The sequence below is a fragment of the Coregonus lavaretus genome (assembly GCF_964263955.1).
Source record: "Coregonus lavaretus genome assembly, chromosome: 15".
NCBI lineage: Eukaryota > Metazoa > Chordata > Actinopteri > Salmoniformes > Salmonidae > Coregonus > Coregonus lavaretus.
In genome coordinates this window covers 13,071,548-13,098,573 of record NC_140002.1, presented here as the reverse complement: position 1 = coordinate 13,098,573, position 27,026 = coordinate 13,071,548, and the positions used below count along the sequence as shown (strand labels likewise).

Sequence of the window (27,026 nt, the reverse complement as noted above, 5' to 3'; positions counted from 1 at the left end):
GTTTCTGGTATTTTTTTATAACCCAACCCTGATCTGTACTTCTCCACAACTTTGTCCCTGACCTGTTTGGAGAGCTCCTTAGTCTTCATGGTGCCGCTTGCTTAGTGGTGTTGCAGACTCTGGGGCCTTTCAGAACAGGTGTATATATACTGAGATCATGTGACAGATCATGTGACATTTAGATTGCACACAGGTGGACTTTATTTAACTAATTATGTGACTTCTGAAGGTAATTGGTTGCACCAGATCTTATTTAGGGGCTTCATAGCAAAGGGTGAATACATATGCACGCACCACTTTTCTGTTATTTATTTTTTAGAATTTTTTGAAACAAGTTATTTTTTTCATTTCACTTCAACAATTTGGACTATTTTGTGTAAGTCCATCTGTCACGATCGTCGTAGGGAATAGACCAAGGCGCAGCGTGATGAACGAACATGGTTAACTTTATTATCTTTAGTGATAATAGACACCAATAAACAAAACAAGAAACGACTCGTGAAGTCCACGGTAAAAATGACCAACACGGAACAAGAACCCACAAACACAAAGGGAAAACAGACAGTTTAAATATGGCTCCCAATCAGAGACAACCAATGACAGCTGACCCTCGTTGCCTCTGATTGGGAGTCACTCTGGCCAACATAGAAATAAACACAACAGAAAGAACACACCCTGGCTCAACATATAGAGTCCCAGAGCCAGGGTGTGACAGTACCCCCCCCTAAAGGCGCGGACTGCGACCGCGCCTCAACTTGAACAAAACAGGGGAGGGCTGGGTGGGCATTCCTCCTCGGCGGTGGTTCTGGCTCCGGCCTTGCCCACCACCCTCCAATAAACCCCCCATAGCGCCCCTGGTCCAGTCTGGCCCCGCTGGCTGGAGCTGAACTGGACGTAGCAGGAGCGGTTAGCTTCAGCTCCGTAGTGGAGCAGTTGACCGGTACCTTACCAGGCACCGGTGACCCAGGCACGGGTTGTGCTGGACTGACGACGCGCAACCCTGGCTTGGTGCGTGGAGGAGGAACGGGCCTTACCAGGCTGACGACGCGCACCCCTGGCTTGGTGCGTGGAGGAGGAACGGGCCTTACCAGGCTGACGACTCGCACCCCTGGCTTAGTGCGAGTAGCAGGAACAGGCCGGGCCGGGCTGGCGACGCGCACCGTAGGCTTGGTGCGTGGAGCAGCAACGGGCCTTACCAGGCTGACGTCTCGCACCCCTGGCTTAGTGCGAGTAGCAGGAACAGGCCGGACCGGGCTGGCGACGCACACCGTAGGCTTGGTGCGAGGAGCAGGGACAGGCCGGACCGGGCTGGCGACGCACACCGTAGGCTTGGTGCGAGGAGCAGGGACAGGCCGGACTGGGCTGGCGACGCACACCGTAGGCTTGGTGCGTGGAGCAGGGACAGGCCGGACTGGGCTGGCGACGCACACCGTAGGCTTGGTGCGTGGAGCAGGGACAGGCCGGACTGGGCTGGCGACGCACACCGTAGGCTTGGTGCGTGGAGCAGGGACAGGCCGGACTGGGCTGGCGACGCACACCGTAGACTTGGTGCGAGGAGCAGGGACAGGCCGGACCGGGCTGGCGACGCACACCGTAGGCTTGGTGCGAGGAGCAGGGACAGGCCGGACCGGGCTGGCGACGCACACCATAGGCTTGGTGCGTGGAGCAGGGACAGGCCGGACCGGGCTGGCGACGCACACCGTAGGCTTGGTGCGAGGAGCAGGGACAGGCCGGACCGGGCTGGCGACGCGCACCGTACACTTGGTGCGAGGGGCCGGAACAGGCCGGACCGTACTGGGGACACACACCACTGGCTCTACCTCGGGATCTGGAACGGGCCGGACCGGACTGGTAACACACCCCAGTACCTCTCGCCGTGCCACTACACCTTCCTTCCCTGCTTTGACCAGTGGCCCCCGTAACCTGGTGGCCTTCTGAATCCGCCCCTTTTCTGCCTCCGTCAGCCCCGTCGTCCATGCCGTGTGACCCCCCCTAAAAAATTTCTGGGGTTGCCTCTCGCCTGTCCGACGTTGACACTGCTGACGCCGCTGCTCCTCTTTCGCCAGGGCCTTAATCCTCGCCCATGGCCCTTTTCCCCCGAGCATGTCCTCCCAGGACCACACTTTGCCCACCTGGGCCATCGCCAACCTCTCCATCTCCTTTCCCGGCGCTTCCTCCCATGTCCAGTCCAAGTTCTTCCCCGGGACACGCTGCTTGGTCCTATCTTGGTGGGTTCTTCTGTCACGATCGTCGTAGGGAATAGACCAAGGCGCAGCGTGATGAACGAACATGGTTAACTTTATTATCTTTAGTGATAATAGACACCAATAAACAAAACAAGAAACGACTCGTGAAGTCCACGGTAACAATGACCAACACGGAACAAGAACCCACAAACACAAAGGGAAAACAGACAGTTTAAATATGGCTCCCAATCAGAGACAACCAATGACAGCTGACCCTCGTTGCCTCTGATTGGTAGTCACTCTGGCCAACATAGAAATAAACACAACAGAAAGAACACACCCTGGCTCAACATATAGAGTCCCAGAGCCAGGGTGTGACACCATCGCATGAAATCCAAATAAAAATCAATTTAAATTACAGGTTGTAATGAAACAAAATAGGAAAAATGCCAAGGGGGATGAATACTTTTGCAAGGCACTGTAAGCATTGATGACCTATACATGAGAGCAGAATCACTTATATATGGTAAAGCAGCTTTCTTCACACTCACATATTGCAGCAAATTGATATCACAGTTATAAGGGGAATCTATCGTGAAGACAGTGACTGGTGGGGCAGTGGAGACAGGAGGGCCGGAGGAGACAGGAGGGCCGGGAGGAAGAGGAGGGCCAGGAGGGAGAAGAGGGACGGGGGAGAGAGGAGGGCTGGTGGGGAGAGGAGGGCCGGTGGGGAGAGGAGGGCGGTTGGGGAGAGGAGGGGCGGTGGAGACATGAGGGCCTGTAGAGACAGGAGGGCCTGTGGAGACAGGAGGGCCAGAGGGGAGAGGAGGTACTGATGAGACAGGAGGTCCAGAGGGGAGAGGAGTCCCAGGAGGTGGACCAGCAGAGGGCAGGAAGCGACGGAGTTTACGAGGGTTCCTCTCCTTTTCCACCTGAAAAGGCACTAGATGGTCCAGGTTTATCTTGGGGAAGAGCTGCCCATCCCTATCCCTCCTGATGTCAACACCGCAGAACCTTGTCGCCGACCTTAAAAATAACATGGTTCCCGTCGGCTAGTTTTCGCTTCCTCGTCATTGGCCAAATTTCTAAGAACAATTGCATTAATCTCCTCCTGCCTCTTCAGGCCTTCAAAGACTGTCTCCTCAGTCAGGATGTCTTCCACCCTGACGCTCACCTATAAAGCAAGGAAAAGTCAAAACAGGCAACAGAAAGGTTTATAGACACTAACAGAAATAGCTGAAATAGGAGTTCAAGATCACTGACTTCCTGAAATGTGCAAGGGACCTCGGTTGGGTACCTCGCCTCTTTCCCAAAGAAGAGGAGGAAGGGATAGTACCCAGTTGTCATCTGCTTCTTGGTCCTCAGCCCAAACATTACGGACTCTAAAATTCAGGCCACCTTTCAGGCTGGTCATCCCCCAGTTTGCAGAGGGTCCTGAAAATACAAGTACAATTGTTGGACATCTGACAGACATGGTAGAGGCCAGATTGTACACCTCAATACTTAAAATGTCTAGCAGTTAGTCACTGTATCCAGTCTTAGTACCTACCTTTGAATGGTTCCATTCAGGCGCTCCATCAACCCATTAGTGTGAGGGTGATATGGCGCACATAAGCTCCGTTGGATGCCAAGTTTGGCACACAATGCATTTTCAGAGAAAGTACAACTATAAAATATATAACATTATTATAACACTCATTCACGTCCCCACCATCTCTTGTCCTTTCCCAAAATAATCATATTTTCATAATCATATCTTAAATTACATGCATGCAGTAATCATGTGATATTCTGAAACGTACGTTATTGGCAGATTCGCGCCCCTGATCCGTAAGGATCCACACTGGAGCACCGAATTTATGAAAGCAGGGGACAATGCACCCTGACACCTCTTCTGCAGACTTCCTTGTCACGGGGAATACCTCACTCCACCTGGTCAAGTAATCCATCATCGTACAGATGTAGGTCTAGTCACCACTGTTGGGTACAAGCGGCCCCACCAGGTCCATTCCCACCAACTCCCAAGGTTCTGAGGTCTGAAAAATACTTTGCCTTTGTTGAGATTTATCACCTTTAAAATTATTGACATTGGGATGATTCATAGACAACTCAAATCATTCTAACTGTGCCTTTAAAAAAAAAAAGACTTTAAAAAGATTTTCACAGATTTATAATTCACTTCCTGAATGGCACAGCCAGAACTGGCCACCACTCAGAGCCTGGTTCCTCTCTTGGTTTCTTCCTAGTTTTCTGCCTTCTAGGCATTCACTCTGCTTCTGCATTGCTTTATCTTAGAGGTTTTAGGCCATGTATCGTGAAAGCATTTTGTGACAACTGCTGATGTAAAAAGGCCTTTGAAACATAGATTTGAATGGAAACCATTGACTTAGGGATTTGTCCTCCATATCCACCAGAGACATTTCCACCTGTACATTAAATGCTATGAGTATTATTATAATCACCCAGTTAAAAAGCACTTTTTGTTTGAGTGATTATCAAGTGTAATGCCATATAAAAGGTTTTGTATCAATGGCTCATACGTTTGGGTAAAAAAAAAAAAGGAAAACTGTCAGAACCAGTCAGTGGTGACCCACTGGGCAGCTGGGGCACTTTTAATTTGAAACCTATGAAACATAGCAAAGTCCCCCTCTGACCTGACCGTTCAAGTACATGACATTGCTGAGTAAGACTTACTGTTATTGGAGTGTAGTCTGCCTTCTGTTTAAGAATACATATTTTCCCCTGGCAGTTAGGACATTGGGCTACCTTAAGAGAAGATGCATACAAGACGTGTGAGAAAATCTGAGAATGTTCATGTGACATTGTTGAAGCCTCCACATTCTCTGTAAGGGCACATCAAAAAAAAAAAAAAAATGCACTTCATAGACCATGAATAACAATTAAAAAGCAGAGTTTCAATGATCATAGAAGTGGGAATAACACCTAACCATTGTGCAACATCTATGGACATCCCTGGCCAGTAGAATCTGTCCCCAATGGCCCTCTGGGTCTTGTGGACTACACAATGAACCCTATGTGGGCTGCTGTGGAAATCCACAAATATTGAATTCACCTCCTCAGGTGTTCTGACCACTTTGGCCAGGTGTGGAGAGTCCTTGACCCGGGTGCACTTATATTGTAGTTCACCATCTGTTGAAATTAGACAATTGATAAGTTGACTTAACACCAGAGGGTAATTTCCACACAAAGTATGTTTATGGGTATTATTGAGCATTGTCACGTTGCTGTGGATTGGTGTGGTGTAGAATCAGGCGCAGGAAGCAGAGGATAAGTCCAACAAGACTTTACTAGAGCACACAAAAATAATCCAAACAGCCCGGAGGCAAAGGGACGCACACAGGCGTAAATAAGCGAGCGCACACACAGGTGCGAAAATACTCTCCTAAACACAAGGAGGAAGCTATGAAAATAGCGTACCGACACGGGTAGCGCAACAACACGACACGAACAATTACACACAACACTAAACTAACAACAAGGAAACTAAATAGGGTGCTAAATGAGACATAACACAAAACAGGTGTGACTAACAGACAAAACCAATCAAACAAGAAACATAGAGCGGTGGCAGCTAGTACTCCGGAGACGACGACCGGCGAAACCTGCCCGAACAAGGAGGAGGAGCTGCCTCGGCCGAAACCGTGACAAGCATGGGTAATAGGGATGCAATTAATCTTATCCTTCATCTCAAAGGTTTTATCCCTCCATGTAATGGCAAACCGTTCTGTTTTAGTTTAATTGTCTGGGTATCTGCCATGGACTTTAAAGTCCATAATTAAGCTATACAGCTCTGGATCCATTGTCTTACCTACTACTGCAACAACTATTAGCCCTTTTATATAATAACCTTTTTTACTAATGACTCAAAGGTGTGTGACTATTAACATAGGCTGCATATCCATTCAATCAATCAATCAATCAATTTTATTTTATATAGCCCTTCTTACATCAGCTAATATCTCGAAGTGCTGTACAGAAACCCAGCCTAAAACCCCAAACAGCTAGTAATGCAGGTGTAGAAGCACGGTGGCTAGGAAAAACTCCCTAGAAAGGCGAAAACCTAGGAAGAAACCTAGAGAGGAACCAGGCTATGAGGGGTGGCCAGTCCTCTTCTGGCTGTGCCGGGTGGAGATTATAACAGAACCATGCCAAGATGTTCAAAAATGTTCATAAGTGACAAGCATGGTCAAATAATAATCAGGAATAAATCTCAGTTGGCTTTTCATAGCCGATCATTAAGAGTTGAAAACAGCAGGTCTGGGACAGGTAGGGGTTCCATAACCGCAGGCAGAACAGTTGAAACTGGAATAGCAGCAAGGCCAGGCGGACTGGGGACAGCAAGGAGTCACCACGGCCGGTAGTCCCGACGTATGGTCCTAGGGCTCAGGTCTCTCAGTTGGCTTTTCATAGCCGATCATTAAGAGTTGAAAACAGCAGGTCTGGGACAGGTAGGGGTTTCGTAGCCGCAGGCAGAACAGTTGAAACTGGAATAGCAGCAAGGCCAGGCGGACTGGGGACAGCAAGGTGTCATCATGCCCGGTAGTCCTGACGTATGGTCCTAGGGCTCAGGTTCTCAGAGAGAAAGAGAGAACGAGAGAATTAGAGAGAGCATACTTAAATTCACACAGGACACTGGATAAGACAGGAGAAGTACTCCAGGTATAACCAACTAACCCCAGCCCCCCGACACATAAACTACTGCAGCATAAATACTGGAGGCTGAGACAGGAGCGGTCCGGAGACACTGTGGCCCCATCCGAAGAAACCCCCGGACAGGGCCAAACAGGAAGGATATAACCCCACCCACTCCGCCAAAGCACAGCCCCCGCACCACTAGAGGGATATCCCCAACCACCAACTTACAATCCTGAGACAAGGCCGAGTATAGCCCACAGAGGTCTCCACCACAGCACAAACCAAGGGGGGGGCGCCAACCCAGACAGGAAGATCACGTCAGTAACTCAACCCACTCAAGTGACGCACCCCTCCCAGGGACGCACCCCTCCCTTCTCCCAAAGTGTGGACTTGCACATGTCTTCTAGTCTCAGGGATTTAACAATGGTGTAAAGTAGCTCAAACCAATGTTTACTGTCACGTTCGTTGATTGAAGGCTCGGACCAAGGTGCAGCGTGGTAGGCAAACATATTAATTTATTAAATGAAACACAGACAAAACAACAAAATACAAACGAACGTAAAGTTCTGCAGGCTACAATGCAACCATACAAAAACAAGATCCCACAAACTAAGGTGGGAAAAAGGCTGCCTAAGTATGATCCCCAATCAGAGACAACGATAGACAGCTGTCTTTGATTGGGAAACATACCCGGCCAACAAAGAAATATAAAAACTAGAATGCCCACCCAAATCACACCCTGACCTAACCAAAATGACAAAAATTTTAAAATGTAAAATGTATGCAGCCATTGATTTCAGGTGGCCTCATCCACACATGGAATGTGTTCCAAATGCCACCCTATTTCCTATACATAGTGCACTAATTTTGACCAGGGCCCATACGGCTCTGGTAAAAAGTAGTGCATTATACAGGGCAAAGATATAGGGAATAAGGTGCACTTTGGGAAACATTCAGCCTGTTGAGCCCCATCCTGCCTTTTGTAAATCATTTCTCCATCCCATTCCTCCAGTTGAGCCCCACCCTGCCTTTTGTAAATCATTTCTCCATCCCATTCCCCCAGTTAAGCAAATGAAGGGGAAAGGCTGTGTATAACTGTAGTAAATTACTTTTCCTGTCAATAACTTTATTTGATCAACTTCCTTTGTGTAGGTGTGTGTCCCTTTTGAAGGATTAATAAAACATTCATTCAGCCAAGAAATCCATCTGTTCATTGATGGAATATTCAATAGACTGAACAGTCATGTACTAATGAGATTAATTAGTTGCATTGCAGTTATGTGTGGTGTTGTTGCCATTCAGCCTCATCTAGCCTTGGTAAGGAATAACTGATAACTGACAAAATACCTCAGCCTTAGGAAATCATTAGGGAAAGAAGTCACACTTCCAGTTTGCACTAATCTTTATTTGACTTGCTGTAACTTTACCAAAATTCCGAAGTTCATTCCCTCCTGATTCCGGGAATCTTCCAACCTGGAAAACCTGGGAATTTTGGAAAAGTTACCAGAATATTGCAATTCTAGAGGTGTTAATAGTACCCATGTACAGGGGGCCTGTTCAGAAGAGCACAATGTTACAGATAGTAATGCATTGTGTAGAAATGATTGTCTGTCATGCAGAATAGGGAATGGTGTCAGCTCTATTCATGACATTTCTATCTGCAACTTTCTGAATGTTTCACCTCACTCAATACGCAGCCCCAAAAAAAATTTCAGGTCTGATTGGTTGACTGAGGGGACCCGTGATCATCAATCTCCCCGCCACTGGGCGCAACGCTCTTTAAATCATTTTGTCCTCTGTCTCCATTAATTGGATCTCTCTTTCACTTACTCTTCGTTGCACTCTTTTCAATCTTGTGCATCCTCATGTTACAGTCCCATAGCTCACCCTCTAACTCCTCTTCCTCAGTCTCGTCCAGTGTCCTCCATCCCTGCCACTCACCAGAGGCCCCAGCTCTAGCCCTGCTTTCCCCTTCGGGTGGCCTGCCGTTATGGTCTTCTCCCTGGGCATGGCCCCCCTGTCCCTGGGCCTCTCCCTGTTCCTGGATGGTGGGCAGCTTGCCCTGCTTGGGGCAGCGCTTCCTCAGGCCCATGAGGAAGGGCTGGGGGAGGGAGAAGATGTCCACGTTGTTGCCCAGGTCCATCCAGGTGAGGGTGGGGAAGCAGCGCGGGTCCTTGAGGGCGTCGGTGAGCTGGCGGAGGACGATGCGCGTCAGCCGGTTGCCGTTGAGCGCCAGCGTCTGGAGGCAGGGCAGCGTGGCCAGCGTGGGCAGCAGCAATAGCAGTGCCTGTGTAACAGAGGGAGTAGGGTGAAGTTGCCCTTAGTCACTGATGCATTTCCCCCACTAATTTTAAGTGTAAGATTGGGGGAGGGGAAACTGATACTGGATCTGCACCTAGTGGAAACTTCCCCCTGGAGCATAACAGAGTTGAAAATGCATCCCTTGTATATTGTGACATTCACCAAAATATACATGGTTATTTGGAGACAACTGGCGACTGCGTCTGTGCATTACTAATAGGGTGTAACTTCCTTTCTCTGGAGATATTCCATGTTGTGCTGGGGATGGGTTACACAAGCTCTTGCTCAGTATAGAATTTTTGTTTTAGAACGTGAAATACTATGATTTTTGGTTGAAATGACAATGTGTCGTAGTTATTTAATATATTATACAAGCTGTATTCGTAATGTTGAGCGGTTTTCGTAATACCTGGTCTGTGAGCTCGGTAAAGCCCAACTCAAGGCTTCGCACACGGGCGGCGTGCAGGCAGAGGTGGGCAGCCAGGTGCTCCGTGTCCAGTACACCCAGTGGCACACCAGAGACGTCCACGGTACCGCACACGGGAGGGGAAGAGAGGGCGGCTTTCAGACTGGGAAGAGGAGAGGAGAGACATTAACACTGTATATCAGGGGGAAAATAAGAAGTAAAGGCCTTGTGCACAGCAGACAGTCTTGTTCCAGGCATGCGTCCAAAATGGCACCCTGTTCCCTATATGGTGCACTACTTTTGACCAGAGCCCATATAGTAGTAAAATACTGTGTCTTCTGAGTGAAAATGATTAATGTGTATGAATGTGCTTTACAGCCCAGTTAATGTGTATTTGAATAAGTATTTTAGTTCGCTTCAGAACATGGCTATGGGGTTAGAATGTTTTTCGGGGTTGGAATGTTTTTCAGGGTCTGCCTGACTACAAGTGCTACTCCTACCTGAGTCAAAGGTCAGAGCGACTTAAAGCTGGTTTTATTAGCTGAGAGAAAGGCAATAACTCTATTCCTATGTCTGTAACACGCACATGCACACTATATACACATACACACAGACACACTTGTAAAGTACCCCGAAAATGAGGGTCAAATGACACTGAAAGGGTATCTTGTCAGGCCAGTGATCAATGCTAAGCCAATTTGGATAGATCTCCCACTGACTGTGAGGCCACTGACCCTCTGGAGAAGATTAATGGGACTGGGGATCATACACAAGCACGCACACACAGAGACGCAGACACACACACACACACACACAGACACACATACGTATGCACACAGACACGCATACATGCACGCACACACACACACACACACACAGGCTTTCAGTGACTCATTGCCAGCCCACAAATGGCAAAGTCATATAGGCACAAAGATAGAAATTCAATATGTGGTCCAATAGAGGATCTGGCCAGGATGCATTCATCCACTCTGGGTGGGCTTTGACCGAATCTCGTCAAGCTGATTTCTAATGGGAAATGTTCAAATGCTTGGCAAACGGCCAATTGGGGAAAGGAGATGTAATATGAGACACAAATGACTGCCTGCAAACACACCAATACTCTAAACACACACTGTCACTGTCAGTAATGACCTGGCTGCTAAATGAACGCCTGCTCTCAGGTGAGCTCACTGATTCAACTGGATTAGGACACAGCCCTTGGTTGGCTTCTGAGGTAAGGGCTACTAAAAATAAACGTTCCTTTCCTTAATGACCACCGATAGGTGAAAAGACTGGTTTCTACATAATTGGTTTCTACCATATGATGACAGGTGAGATGAGGGCAGTGGGAAGGTAGGCCCCTAAATGGCAGGTAATCCAAGAAAGAAGAAGAGCAGGCGGCCAGTACATTGCAATAAACTTCAGTGAACTATTAACAGAAAATAGTTACAAAAGAATACATACAGGAGCAGCTCAGCATAGTACATCCGGACGCACAACTGCAACGCATTTCGACTACTAGAGTCTTCCTTAGGCAGCGTGAATATGTATTATTTTGTAAATATTTTCTGTTTACATTTGAGTCATTTAGCAGACACTCTTTTCCAGAGCAGGGTTAAGTGCCTTGCTCAAGGGCACATTGACAGGTTTTTCACCTAGTCGGCTCGGGATTCGAACCAGCAACCTTTCGGTTCCTGGCACAACGCTCTTAACCACTAGTCTACCTGCCGCTGTTAATAGTTTACTAAAGTTTATTGCAATGTACTGGCCACCTACTCTTCTATCATATGATGACTCATTCTCTACCATTCTTTATCAATTAAAGGGAAGGACAGGGAGCAATTTAGGATACATAGATCACATTGTCATCTCACAACCCAGTGTGTTCCCAGACAAAGAGATGTGAGGGGTAAAACTGATAGAAATTAATATTTATCTTTATCTCGATGATCAGAGGTACCAAGAACTGGAGACGGTCCAAAAAGGGACCACTCCCCTCCCATCCTCTCCTATCTCTTTCTCTGTCTCGGCACTAATAGCCTCTTAACGAGGGGGAGGGCACTTAGTTTAACGAGGCTTAGTGATGGAAAACAACACTTTACTCAATTAATGCCTCATCATCTCCAACAGATATAAATGGGTAGAGGATCGCTTCCTGTTCCTGTATTCCAGATTGTAAAAGTTGCCTCTAACTGCTGATCCAGAGTCAGATACAGTGCCTTCAGAAAGTATTCATACCCCTTGACTTATTCCACATGTTGTTGTATTACAGCCTGAATTCAAAATTGATTAAATAAAAACTCATCCATGTACACGCAATACCTCATAATGACAAATTGAAACATGTTTTTAAAAAGTTTTGCAAATGTATTGAAAATGAAATACAGAAATTTTGAATTTACTTAAGTATTCACACCCCTGAGTCAATACTTTGTAGAAGTTGTGAGTCTACAGCTGTGAGTCTTTCTGGGTAAGTCTCTAAGAGCTTTCCACACCTGGATTGTGCAAAGTTTGCCCATTATTCTTTTCAAAATTCTTCAAACTCTGTCAAATTAGTTGTTGATCATTGCTAGACTACCATTTTCAGGTCTTGCCATAGATTTTCAAGTAGATTTAAGTCAAAACTGTCACTCTGCCCCTCAGGAACATTCACTGTCTTCTTGGTAAGCAACTCCAGTGTAGATTTGGACTTGTGTTTTAGGTTATTGTCCTGGTGAAAGGTGAATTAATCTCCCAGTGTCTGGTGGAAAGCAGACTGAACCAGGTTGTCCTCTAGGACTTTGCCTGCGCTTAGCTCCATTCCGTTTATTTTTTATCCTGAAAAACTCGCCCGTCCTCAAGGACTACAAGCACACCCATAACATGATGCAGCCACCACTATTGTCAAGGCGTGCTGAAGGTGGGTGTGGTGTAGGAATCATGCGCAGGACGCAGAGGCTCAGTCCAAAGGCTTTAGTGCAATATATATTATATATATATAACAGAAGCACAATAAGCCCGAAGGCTGTGCAAACAACCCTCTCCAAGACACTTGAGGGAAAATGTAGCTCCAAACACGAAACAGAAGCGCAATCACACACAACGACAAGCACACACAACGAGAACTAAATAGGACACTAACGAGGACTAACAAGACACAGGTGTACAACATCCAGACAAAACCAAACGAACATGAAACATAGATCGGTGGCAGCTAGTACTCCGGGGACGACGACCGCCGAAGCCTGCCCGAACCAGGAGGAGGAGCAGTCTCGGCCGAAACCGTGACAGTACCCCCCCCTTGACGCGCGGCTCCAGCCGTGCGCCGACCCCGGCCTCGGGGACGACCAGGAGGACGCGGAGCAGGGCGCGCGGTATGGTCCCGGTGGAACTCCGACAGGAGAGATGGGTCTAGGATGTCCCTCCGCGGCACCCAGCACCGCTCCTCCGGGCCGTACCCCTCCCACTCCACGAGATACTGGAGACCCCCCATCTGGCGTCTAGAGTCCAAGATGGACCGAACGGTGTACGCCGGAGCCCCCTCGATGTCCAGTGGGGGCGGAGGAGTCTCCCCTATCTCATTGTCCTGGAGTGGACCAGCTACCACCGGCCTGAGAAGAGACACATGGAACGAGGGGTTAATATTCTTATACTCAACAGGTAGATGTAATCTATAACATACCTCGTTCAATCTTCTCAGGACTTTAAAGGGCCCCACAAACCGCCGACCCAGCTTCCGGCAGGGCAGGCGGAGGGGTAGGTTTCTGGTAGAGAGCCAGACTCGATCTCCGGGTGCGTACACCGGCCCCTCACTGCGGTGGAGATCGGCGCTCGCCTTGTGACGAAGGACGGCCCGCTGCAGGTGGACGTGGGCAGCGTTCCACGTCTCTTCCGAGCGCCTCATCCAATCATCCACCGCAGGGGCCTCGATCTGGCTCTGCTGCCAAGGTGCCAGAACCGGCTGGTAACCTAACACACATTGGAAGGGGGTTAGGTTAGTAGAGGAGTGGCGGAGAGAGTTCTGGGCCATCTCGGCCCAGGGAATGTACCGTGCCCACTCCTCCGGCTGGTCCTGGCAATACGACCTCAGAAACCTACCCACATCCTGGTTGACACGTTCTACCTGCCCGTTACTCTCCGGGTGGTACCCTGAGGTAAGGCTAACCGAGACCCCCAAACGCTCCATGAACGCTCTCCAAACACGAGAGGTAAACTGGGGACCTCGATCAGACACTATATCCTCGGGTACCCCGTAATGCCGGAAGACATGGGTAAATAGGGCCTCAGCGGTCTGTAGGGCAGTAGGAAGACCCGACATAGGGAGAAGACGACAGGCCTTAGAGAACCGGTCCACAACGACCAGGATGGTGGTATTCCCCTGCGAGAGGGGAAGGTCTGTCACAAAATCCACCGAGAGGTGGGACCATGGTCGTTGTGGAACGGGCAGGGGTTGTAACTTACCCCTGGGCAGATGTCGGGGCGCCTTACACTGGGCACACACCGAGCAGGAGGAGACATAAACCCTCACATCCCTAGCCAAAGTGGGCCACCAGTATTTAGTGCTAAGGCAATGCACCGTCCGGCCGATACCCGGATGTCCAGAGGAGGGTGACGTGTGAGCCCAGTAAATGAGGCGATCCCGAATCTCGCACGGAACGTACTTCCGACCCTCAGGACACTGTGGAGGGCTGGGGTCGGTACGCAACGCTCGCTCGATCTCGGCATCGACCTCCCACACCACCGGTGCCACAAGGCAAGACTCCGGTAGTATGGGAGTGGGCTCAACGGACCTCTCCTCCGTGTCATACCGCCGGGACAGCGCATCTGCCTTACCATTCTGGGACCCAGGGATGTACGTGATTTTAAATACGAACCTGGTGAGAAACATACTCCATCGAGCCTGGCGAGGGTTCAGTCTCCTCGCTGCCCGGATGTACTCCAGGTTCCGATGGTCAGTCAAAATGAGGAAAGGGTGTTGAGCCCCCTCAGGCCAATGCCTCCACACCTTAAGGGCTTGAACTAGAGCTAACAGCTCCCTGTCCCCAACGTCATAGTTACGCTCCGCCGGGCTGAGCTTCTTAGAGTAAAAGGCACAGGGGCGGAGTTTAGGTGGCGTGCCGGACCGTTGAGAGAGGACGGCCCCTATACCAGCCTCAGACGCGTCTACCTCGACCTGAAAAAGTAATGCGGGATCCGGATGCGCTAGCACCGGAGCCGACGTAAACAGGTCCTTCAGTCTCCTAAAGGCCCTGTCCGCATCGGCTGACCACTGCAGGCGCACCGGACCCCCCTTCAGAAGGGACGTGATGGGAGCTGCCACCTGTCCAAAACCCCGGATAAACCTCCGGTAGTAATTCGCAAAGCCCAAAAACTGCTGCACCTCTTTTACAGTAGTTGGGGTTTGCCAATTACGCACAGCGGACACACGATCCACCTCCATTCTCACCCCTGACGCGGACAACCGATAACCCAAAAAGGAGACCGACTCCTGGAAAAACAGACATTTCTCTGCCTTGACATATAGGTCGTGCTCCAACAGCCTCCTCAATACACGACGCACCAGGGTTATATGCTCGGCTCGGGTTGACGAGTACACCAGAATGTCATCAATGTACACGACCACCCCTTGTCCCTGCATATCCCAGAAAATGTTATCTACGAAGGATTGGAAGACTGATGGAGCATTCATCAACCCATATGGCATGACGAGATATTCGAAATGACCTGACGTGGTACTAAACGATGTCTTCCATTCGTCACCCTCCCTAATGTGCACCAAGTTATACGCGCTCCTGAGATCCAGTTTTGTGAAAAACCGCGCTCCATGCAATGACTCCGTCATGGTCGCAATCAGAGGGAGTGGATAACTGTATTTCACAGTAATCTGATTGAGACCACGGTAATCAATGCACGGGCGCAACCCTCCATCTTTCTTTTTCACAAAAAAGAAGCTCGAGGAGGCGGGAGAAATGGAGGGCCGAATGTATCCTTGTCTCAAAGATTCGGCTATATAAGTCTCCATAGCTTTTCTCTCCTCTTGAGACAAAGGATACACATGGCTCCGTGGGAGCGCTGCTCCTGCCTGGAGATCAATCGCACAATCCCCCTGTCTATGAGGAGGCAACTGCGTCGCCCTAGTTTTGCTAAACACGAGTGCTAAATCCCCATATTCAGGCGGAATGTGCAGTGCGGGCACTTGGTTTGGACTTTCCACCGAAGTCGCCCCCACGGAAACACCCAGACATCGCCCCTCGCACTGAGCAGACCACCCATCGAGAGCCCTCTGTTGCCACGAAATAGCAGGGTTATGGGTGCTTAACCAGGGAATCCCCAGCACCACTGGGTACGCAGGAGAGTCGATCAGATACAACTGTATAGTCTCCTCATGACCCCCCTGCGCACACATCCGAAGTGGCGCTGTGATCTCCCTGATCAACCCCGACCCCAACGGGCGGCTGTCTAAGGCATGAACGGGAAAAGGTTTGTCAACAGGTAGGAGAGGGATCCCTAACTCAAAACAAAACTTACGATCAACAAAATTCCCAGCTGCGCCTGAATCTACTAGCGCCTTATGCTGGGAATGAGGTGCAACCTGTGGAAAACAAACAGGTATACAAAAGTGTGCAACAGAAAGCTCTGGGTAAGTGGGATGTCTACTCACCTGGGAGGCCCCCCCAGTGCGTGGCCTGTTGTCGTTACTCCCGGAGAACCCTCCCCAGCACCTGGCCGTAGTGTGCCCTCCACGACCGCACTTGGTGCAGGAGACAGGCCCCCTCGGGCTCTTCCTACTCCGTTCTCTAGCGCCGGCACCCCCGAGCTCCATAGGGCTCGGCTCGGAGGTGCCGGAGGGCGGAATGGACGGACTCCCCTCGGGACGTCCACGGGTGGCCAGCAGGGTGTCCAGACGGATGGACATATCGACCAACTGGTCGAAGGTAAGATGGGTATCCCTGCAGGCCAACTCACGTTGAACGTCCTCTCGTAGGCTACATCGAAAATGGTAGATGAGAGCCCGTTCACTCCACCCTGCATCCGCCGCTAGAGTCCGGTACTCTAGAGCGAACACCTGAGCGCTCCTCCTCCCCTGTCTCAAATGGACTAGACGCTCCCCCGCCGCTTTGCCCTCAGGTGGATGGTCGAACACGGCCTTGAAGCGGCGGGAGAACTCGGCGTAGGTGATGGTGTTGGCGTCCATCTTCCTCCACTCGGCGTTAGCCCACTCCAACGCCTTGCCCGTGAGACAGGAGATGAGGGCGGAAACGGGTGTACAGTGGCCAGGTAGAGCTCCACCTGCAGGAGGAACCCCTGACACCCGGCAGCTGTTCCGTCATACGCCCTCGGGAGCGAGAGCCGAATCCCCCTGGGTTCCAAACCTGGGACTGGTGGACCGACCGATGGGATGGACAGGGTAGGTGGAGGTGTGGGTACCCTGCTGGCCTCCCATCGGTGCATGATGTTGATTACCTCCTGTAGAGCGGTCTCCAGTTGTCGGATCTGGTCCTCTTGCCCACGGAGATGCTCCTCGAGCGACACAGGCGTCACTGCCGATCCTGCTGATTCCATTATGGTGTGTGATTCTGTCAAGGCGTGCTGAAGGTGGGTGTGGTGTAGGAATCATGCGCAGGACGCAGAGGCTCAGTCCAAAGGCTTTAGTGCAATATATATTATATATATATAACAGAAGCACAATAAGCCCGAAGGCAAAATACACGACGCACACCGGCGACAAAACAAATGACGCACAAACATGTGCAAACAACCCTCTCCAAGACACTGGAGGGAAAATGTAGCTCCAAACACGAAACAGAAGCGCAATCACACACAACGACAAGCACACACAACGAGAACTAAATAGGACACTAACGAGGACTAACAAGACACAGGTGTACAACATCCAGACAAAACCAAACGAACATGAAACATAGATCGGTGGCAGCTAGTACTCCGGGGACGACGACCGCCGAAGCCTGCCCGAACCAGGAGGAGGAGCAGTCTCGGCCGAAACCGTGACAACTATGCTTGAAAATATGGAGAGGGGTATTCAGTAATGTGTTGCACTAGATTTGCCCCAAACATAACAATTTGTATTCATGACAAAAATTAATTGCTTTGCCATATTTTTGCAGTAGTACTTTAGTACCTTATTGCAAACAGGATGCATGTTTTGGAATATTTTTATTCTGTACAGGCTTCCTTCTTTTCACTCTGTCAATTAGGTTAGTATTGTGGAGTAACTACAATGTTGTTGATCCATCCTGTTTTCTCCAATCGCAGCCATTAAACTCTGTAACTGTTTTAAATTCACCATTGGCCTCATGGTGAAATCCCTGAGCGGTTTCCTTCCTCTCCGGCAACTGAGTTAGGAAGGACGCCTGTATCTTTTTAGTGACTGGGTGTATTGATACACCGTCCAAAGTGTAAAGAATAACTTCACCATGCTCAAAGGGATATTCAATGTCTGCTGTTTTTTCATGTTTACCCATCGAACAATAGGTTCCCTTCTTTGCGAAGCATTGGAAAACCTCCCTGGTCTTTGTGGTTGAATTTGTGTTCGAAATTCACTGCTCGACTGAGGGACCTTACAAATAATTGTATGTGAGAGGTACAGAGATGAGGTAGTCATTAAAAAGTCATGTTAAACACTATTATTGCATACAGAGTCCATGCAACTTATTATGTGACTTGTTAAACACATTTTTACTTCTGAACTTATTTAGACTTTCCATAACAAAGGGGTTGAGTACTTATTGACTGAAGACATTTTCTTTTTTTCTCATTTAGTTAATTTGTAAAATGTTCTATAAACATAATTCCACTTTGACATTATGGGGTATTATGTGCAGTAGGCCAGTGACACAAAATCTCAATTTAATCCATTTTAAATTCAGGCTGTAACACAACAAAATGTGGAAAAAGTCAAGCGGTGTGAATACTTTCTGAAGTATCATCCTAATGGTTATGGGTAGGATTAGTAGTAGGATAATCTGATCCTAGATATGAGGTTAGGGCCAACTTTTACAGTATTTCAAGCAGAAAGGTAGTGATTTGTCTGAATTTGCATTGGGTCCAGTGTCAATGAGCACGGTTACATGCACACAATAATACGATTATTGTGGATAGTCAGATTATTATAATAGTTTGTTTTAAAACGTTTACATGCTTTTCAAGAATAATGATTTCCCTAATAATCCGGTTTACATGGACACATCTGAAATCAGGCTACCTGATGAGACTTTTGTTAATGCAGAAAATCGGCAATCAAAATAAACCACAGTGACAATGTTATTTTTGCAAAGACTACTTGATTCTGAGTTCGGACGTACAGTATAAAGTGAAAACGATTTGAAAGATGCATACTTTCAGATTTTCCGAACTCACTTCACTCTCGCATAAGAGGGAGGCTTGTGCTGCTGGTGCTAGCACATGCGCAGATCAAATACACAGCTGGAATGCCGATTAAGGTGTTTACATGTCCTAATCATTAGAAAGATTGCTCAGAAAACCAGGTGTTTTAATTGGTGTATGCTTACTTCGATTTTGACATTACGCCGATTAGGTTAAGCAGAGTAAGATGTTTACATTACTTTTTCCATACTCTGCCTACTGCCATAATCAGTTTAATATCAAGTTATTAGTGTGCATGTAAACGTTCTGACTGTAGTTGAAAGTTTGTATCATCCTAACGCAGTACTATGCATTTGTAAGTGTAACAGAGGTGGTTCTGAACCACGATTTGTGATAAGTAACATTGCCTGAGACTTGAAACGTGTTAACTTCCCAAGTGAATGCCTAGGCTTTAGCTCAACGGTCTAACACAGTTTTGTGGCACATAGAAGACTACAGGCATATGAGAGAATTGTGGCATACACTGACAGTACAAATCCCTCCATAAGAGCCCTCTTTGCTGCACAAAAGGTACGGTAAAAAGTTGCTGCTGGCATCTGGAATCCCTTTGAGTATATCAAGCGCTACCATTAGCACAACAAGAGAGTATCTCCCAGTTGCAGAGGTATCCAAACAATGCGACGGCTGCACTAAGCCTGGTGTTAAGCGCTAGTGCCATGCGCTGGGGAAGAGGGAGACCGGCGCAAACACAAACACACAGCAGCAGCCAGGGGAGAGAAAGCCGCATTGAAGCTAATCGCATTAATCTCTCAGTCTCTCAAATTCCTTCCTTCTTATTATCCCGTAGAAATAGCAGAGAATGAGAGAAATGCTTAGGGGGGGGGGGGTGGATGTAGAGACAGAGAGGAAGAGAGAGGGAGAAAGAAAGATGAAGAGAGTGTGTTCCAGAACATGTAGGTCTCTGACCTCCTCGTGCCCTGAGCATGGCCCAAGAGATGCCAGAGAGAGGCAAGATATACGTCGACTACATTTCACAGTAAGAAAAATGTACAGAGGGCTTGGAAAATACACAGGGAGCTGACCTCAACTTTATGCAGGATCCCTGAAGACATTGTGGATATCAAGCATGTGTTTGTTTCTTTGGGTCAGCCTCAGTCAATTCAAGCAAAGGTCCATTTGTCCAAATCAACAGTTTCAGCATGGAGTTAAAGTGTGTAAATGGGTATCTGTATCTGATATGGAGAGCAATTCTAGTTTATCAAGATCTATGTTGGAAAATGGATGGAATACAAAATGGATGGGAGGTTCTCTCCGTGACCTGCTCCTCTCTTTCCCAGTAAAGCACAGGGCAGCCAGAGTGAGACAGAGAGAGAGAGTGAGACAGAGAGACAGAGACAGAGACAGAGACAGAGACAGAGACAGAGACAGACAGAGAGAGAGAGAGACACAGAGAGAGACAGAGACACAGAGAGAGAGAGACACAGAGAGAGAGAGAGAGATAGAGAGATAGAGAGATAGAGAGAGAGAGAGAGAGAGAGAGAGAGAGAGAGAGAGAGAGAGAGAGAGAGAGAGAGAGATAGATAGAGAGAGAGAGAGAGAGTGAGAGAGAGAGAGAGAGACAGATTTCACTGTCCCACTGATACAACTACTCTCTACTGCTGCACCGACCAATGGACTACCCACTGTCTGCCTCTGGTACTGGCTATAAAAAGGCTGCATCTTTGCCATAAAACATACACTTACACATGCATGTACTCAGGGACACACACAAACACACACTCAGGGGGCAAGCACACACACACAGGCACATTCCCACAGACACACAACATGCTCTTACAGCTTATCAGTCACAAATCAAACAAACAGTACACAGTCACACACCCCTTTCTCTGTTGTGCAGGCACACTCTAAAGCTAGAGACCTCAAGGCTCTTCTTCTTCATATCAAGCTAACTGCCCTGGTGAAAAGTAGTGCACTATGTAGGGAACAGGGTGCCATTTGAAATGCACATATGTGTTTGAGTGGGTAGATGTCTTAGTGTGTGTGTTGCCAGCCTGTGTGGTGGGGCGGCTGCAGAGGTAAAGTGATGATCCAATAACTGGTGAAGAGCAATTGTCTTATCGGTCTCTAAGCTCTCCACTGGGAGATGGGATCAATTGAGGCCATGCCTATAACCAGACTGAGCCAGTCAGTTAAACAGGAGTGTGTATGCATGTGCGTGCGTGTGTGTGTGTGTGTGAATTAGCAAATGAGTGCATGCATGTGTGTGCATGAGTGCAGGTGTCCTGTCGTCGGCCAGTGTCCTGTCCTGACTAGCCTCCCACTGGGACTCACCTGGGCTGAGGCTTGCTCTTCAGGAGCCCCTGCCTGCGCCACTGGGAGTGAGGGCTCAAGTGGTACATCAACTGACGACACACCTTCTCCATAGCACCCAGGGAATCCTGTTCCTGAGAAGAGAGTGAAAGAGAAGCAGAAGAGAAAAAATGTAGAAGTGAATGGGAGTGAATGAGAGAAGTAAGGCGAGCGAATGATGTTGTTGGACCTTCCTTTTTCATAACAGCCTTGACTTGACTTGTAGCCCAGTATGCTTTATTTCCCTGACAGATATTGACTAGGGCTAGTATCGATCCCTGAGGCACCCCAGCCGGCCGCGACCGGGAGACTCATGGGCGGCGCACAATTGGCCCAGCGTCGTCCAGGGTAGGGGAGGGAATGGCCGGCAGGGATGTAGCTCAGTTGATAGAGCATGGTGTTTGCAACGCCAGGGTTGTGGGTTCGTTTCCCATGGGGGGCCAGTATAAAAAAATATGTATTCACTAACTGTAAGTCGCTCTGGATAAGAGCGTCTGCTAAATGACTAAAATGTAAATGTCTTGACCGATTCTGAGGAGGATTCACACACAGTGGACAGTCTGGACAGGGGAAGAGGTCTTTGACCAATAACATCCACATATAGAGGCCAAACGTGATGGCAACAGGCTACCAAATTATATTCAGTATGCATGGAAGGTGCGTCACAATCACTTAATGTAAACACAATTGGAGACAGTAATTTTTGGAGACAGGTGTTTGACACGACAGTGCTACGGTAGTAAGCATAAGAGTGTCGTAGTGGTTGCTAACTGTAAACAACCTTAGCTAGCTAGCTCTACTTTCCAAGCGTATTCAATTCAAATAAATGTATTTAAATAACTTTAAAAGCCCCCGGATGGGTGAGCATAATACACAAGGAATCTCTTAAAGCTGCTAATGAGAACCTTGACGACCTCGTACCTAGCCAGTGGGAATTCCGGTGGAGTAACTCCACCCAGGTAGTGGCAGTGCTGGCAACACTAGATGCAGTAACCCATGGGGAGGGGGTCACACTCAGACAATCAGTGAGGGGGGAATTATTGTGTCCCTGGCGGCACAAAATTATCTAATGGTCTGACTGCACAGAGCTGCTTGGGAAAATAGTCACAACGGGGGACCAGCGTGTGTGTGTTTCGGGAGAAAAGGGTGTATCCGATCTCCATCAGCTAGGACTAGACATTGGTTAATCAAATCTCCCCATTCCTGCTTAATTTGGCATGCCTTCTCAAACAGCTGCAACTGTATATGCATTCACACATCAAGTATTCTCTTGAGTTGGGCTTGGGGTTGGAACAACTGTTGAACATCTGAGCTTGTGGTTGTTTTGGGGGAGGGGTGGGGAGTGTGTGTGTGTGTATGTATCCCACATCTGTTGCTATGGGGTAATGATGTTAGGGAAAGTATAGGATGAATCACAATAATTGTTTGCTTGCAGAGGATGTATTTTGTCTGTTTGTGGGATAATAAGATTTTTTTGTAATGTCAGTGTCACGGTTTCGGCCGAGACTGCTCCTCCTCCTGGTTCGGGCAGGCTTCGGCGTTCGCCGTCCCCGGAGTACTAGCTGCCACCGTTGTATGTTTCGTGGTGTGATTGCTTTAGTCTGTCTTGTACACCTGTGTCTGTTTGTGTTCTGATTACGTGTCCTATAAGTTCCCTGTTTTATATTAGTTAGATTGTGTGTTGTTGTTTGCCTGTCGTGCGGAGCTGCGTGTTTGCGCTCTGTTAGTTTTGTTTATTGTTTTACGCATGTTGCGTAATTCCCTCGCCTCCATTTGTTTTCGAGGTCGTGTATTGTTTTGTTGCACTTTGGACTAGTAAAGTCTTTTGGACGAAGCCTCTGTGTCCTGCGCCTGACTCCTCCACCACATCTACATCGGTTCTTCTGACAGAACAACACACCAACTATGGAGTCAGCAGGAGCAGAGGCGGCACCCAAGTCGCTGGAAGAACGGATCAGCTATCAAGACACCATGATCCGGCAACTTGGGGCCGCCATGGACGAGGTGTCCAACACTCTGCGCCGGTTGGTGACTGGAGAGGTGCCCACGCCTTCTTACTCCGTCCCATCACCAACGGCCAGTCCTCCTCTCTCAGCACCGGAACCCAGTGGCATTCGGCTCTCGCTCCCGAGGGCATATGACGGTTCTGCAGCCGGGTGTCAGGGGTTCCTCCTGCAGGTGGAACTCTACCTGGCTACCATACACCCAGCGCCCTCGGGATACGAGAGCGTCTCCGCCCTCATCTCCTGTCTATCCGGCAAGGCGTTGGAGTGGGCCAACGCCGAATGGAGGGGAATAGACGCCGCTACCATCACCTACGCGGAGTTCTCCCGCCGCTTCAGGGCTGTCTTCGATCACCCACCTGAATCCGTTGTAAATGGCAGTGTAGGTCGTGTTTTTCTCTAGCTGGAGGTAAGCAGGAGGTATGCTTCTCATATGGTGTTGAGTAAAGCTTAACCATGTATTAGATCGTAGGTAGGTAGTTAGCTGTAGTTAGGTATTGTATTTATTATAGGTTAGTAATGTTGTTATTGTAGGTTTCCGTAGGTAATTGTAGGTTAGTATCGAAGCACGAGGCTAGCTAGCTAGCGGGTAGCTACTGGTAACGATTAGCAACGCTGGAGAGCTGGTTCCAATGTTAATGTAGTGCTAGCCAACGTTTAATTTTTTGCTTAACCATGTATTAGATCGTAGGTAGGTAGTTAGCCGTAGTTAGGTATTGTATTTATTATAGGTTAGTAATGTTGTTATTGTAGGTTTCCGTAGGTAATTGTAGGTTAGTATCGAAGCACGAGGCTAGCTAGCTAGCGGGTAGCTACTGGTAACGATTAGCAACGCTGGAGAGCTGGTTCCAATGTTAATGTGCTGCTAGCCAACGTTTAATTTTTTGCTGCGTTATGCGTTATGAAAGGAACTAGACACGGACTTGAATTATCTGTTTAGTGTGCTAACACACTCTTGGCAGTTTGTTGTAACCAAGTATTGATGCTAAATTGTGTGTTAATGGATGCTAGCTTGCAAGTTAGCTACGGCGTCATAGCTAGGCATCGTGGGTTGTTGTGTGTAGTTACTGTGTCTTGGCAGTGCCGGCTGTAGCACGAAGCGAGCTACCTAGCCGTTTTTTCGAACAGAGTCAGAGTCAACACAATAGCCATTGTGTGCCGGGTGTAGCACGAAGCTAGCTAGCTAGCCGTTCTTCAAACAAAGTCAACACAGTGGCCATTGCTAGCTACCCAACACGACCAGCTAACTGTACGGTAGTAGCTAAATACAATATACTTGTCCTAGCTAGCCAACGTCTAATCATTGCTGCGTCATGAAAGGAACTTGACACAGACACGAATGATCTGTTTAGTGTGTTATCACACTATTGGTGGTTTGTTGTGACCAAGTGTTGGTGCTAAACGGTGTGTTATTGTTATTGGATGCTAGCTTGCTAGTTAGCTATGGTGTCATAGTTGGCTAGCTGAATAAAGTGGGTTGAGTCTATTCCTTTAAACATTGAACCGCTGTGGTTCACAACAATTCTGATTTCTAAAGGCGGAAGTTGGGAGAGTTTTTGTTCGGGTGGTTCAGTGAAACAATTTTAGTTTCTGAGGTAGAAGTTTTTGGTGAGGGAGGCCCTGCTCTCTCCGCTCCCAGATGCTTAGCTCATTTCATTCCGATCTCCTCTGCATTTTTGTAGCCATTTGCTACAGCCTGTCAACTATGCCTCTGCCTATCCCTGTTCTCTCCTCTCTGCACAGGCTACACAAACGCAACACACCGCGTGGCTGCTGCCTCTCTAACCTGGTGGTCCCTGCACGCACCACCCACGTGGAGTTCCAGGTCGCAGGCAGCCTCTGGAACTGCCGTTCTGCTGCCAACAAAGCTGACTTCATCCCAGCCTATTCCAACCTCCAGTCCCTCGACTTCCTGGCGCTGACGGAAACATGGATCACCACTGAAAACACTGCTACTCCTACTGCTCTCTCCTCGTCTGACCATGTGTTCTCGCATACCCCGAGAGCATCTGGTCAGAGGGGTGGTGGTACAGGAATCCTCATCTCTCTCAAGTGGACATTCTCAATTTTTCCCCTAACCCATCTGTCTATCTCCTCATTTTAATTCCATGCTGTCACAGTCACTAGCCCATTTAAGCTTAATATCCTTGTCATCTATCGCCCTCCAGGTTCCCTTGGAGAGTTCATCAATGAGCTTGACGCCTTGATAAGTTCCTTCCCTGAGGATGGCTCACCCCTCACAGTTTTGGGGGATTTCAACCTCCCTATGTCCACATTTGACTCATTTCTCTCTGCCTCCTTCTTTCCACTCCTCTCCTCTTTCGACCTCACCCTCTCACCGTCCCCCCCTACTCACAAGGCAGGCAATACGCTTGACCTCATCTTCACTAGATGCTGCTCCTCTACTAATCTCACTGCAACTCCCCTCCATGTCTCCGACCACTACTTTGTTTCCTTTTCTCTCTCGCTCTCCTCCCACACTACTCACTCTGCCCCTACACAGATGGTAATGCGCCGCCGCAACCTTCGCTCTCTCTCTCCCACTACTCTCTCCTCTTCCATCCTATCATCTCTTCCCTCTGCTCAATCCTTCTCCCTCCAATCTCCTGATTCTGCCTCCTCAACCCTCCTCTCCTCCCTTTCTGCATCCTTTGACTCTCTGTGTCCCCTATCCTCCCGGCCGGCTCGGTCCTCCCCTCCAGCTCCGTGGCTTGATGACTCATTGCGAGCTCACAGAACAGAGCTCCGGGCAGCGGAGTGGAAATGGAAGAAAACTAAACTCCCTGCCGACCTGGCATATTTTCACTCCCTCCTCTCTACATTTTCTTCATCTGTTTCTGCTGCTAAGGCCACCTTCTACCACTCTAAATTCCAAGCATCTGCCTCTAACCCTAGGAAGCTCTTTGCCACATTTTCCTCCCTCCTGAATCCTCCCCCCCCCCCCCCCCCCCCCTCCTCTCTCTCTGTGGATGACTTCGTCAACCACTTTGAAAAGAAGGTTGACGACATCCGATCCTCGTTTGTTAAGTCTAATGACACTGCTGGTCCTGCTCACACTGCCCTACCCTATGCTTTGACTTCTTTCTCCCCTCTCTCTCCAGATAAAATCCTGCGACTTGTGACTGCAGGCCGCCCAACAACCTGCCCGCTTGACCCCATCCCCTCCTCCCTTCTCCAGACCATCTCCGGTGACCTTCTCCCCTACCTCACCTCGCTGATCAACTCATCCTTGACCGCTGGCCATGTCCCTTCCGTCTTCAAGAGAGCGAGAGTTGCTCCCCTTCTCAAAAAACAAACACTCGACCCCACTGATGTCAACAACTACAGACCAGTATCCCTTCTTTCTTTTCTTTCCAAAACTATTGAGCGTGCCGTCTTTAGCCAACTCTCTTGCTATCTCTCTCAGAATGACCTTCTTGATCCAAACCAATCAGGTTTCAGGACTGGTCATTCAACTGAGACTGCTCTTCTCTGTGTCACGGAGACTCTCCGCACTGCTAAAGCTAACTCTCTCTCCTCTGCTCTTGTCCTTCTAGACCTGTCTGCTGCCTTTGATACTGTGAACCATCAGATCCTCCTCTCCACCCTCTCCGAGCTGGGCATCTCCGGCGCGGCTCACTCCTGGATTGCGTCCTACCTGACCGGTCGCTCCTACCAAGTGGCGTGGCGAGAAGCTGTCTCCGCACCACGTGCTCTCACCACTGGTGTCCCCCAGGGCTCAGTTCTAGGCCCTCTCCTTTTCTCCCTATACACCAAGTCACTTGGCTCTGTCATATCCTCACATGGCCTTTCCTATCA

The 27,026-nt window shown here is 48.8% G+C and overlaps 1 protein-coding gene across 1 annotated transcript in view; it reads right to left on the bottom strand.

Annotated features, from left to right (window-relative positions):
* Nucleotides 1-8,664: 8,664 nt before the first annotated feature.
* LOC311142620 (leucine-rich repeat-containing protein 75A-like) overlaps nt 8,665-27,026 on the bottom strand; it is a gene marked incomplete at its 3' end in the record, with an annotated part of 49,359 nt that continues 30,997 nt past the window's right edge. Inside the window, exons 3-5 of the mRNA XM_084178281.1 lie at nt 21,208-21,320; nt 9,553-9,712; nt 8,665-9,129 (exon numbers count right to left, since the gene is read on the bottom strand). Coding sequence (XP_084034407.1) covers nt 8,665-9,129; nt 9,553-9,712; nt 21,208-21,320 — 738 coding nt within the window. The remainder of the gene's footprint in view (nt 9,130-9,552; nt 9,713-21,207; nt 21,321-27,026) is intronic.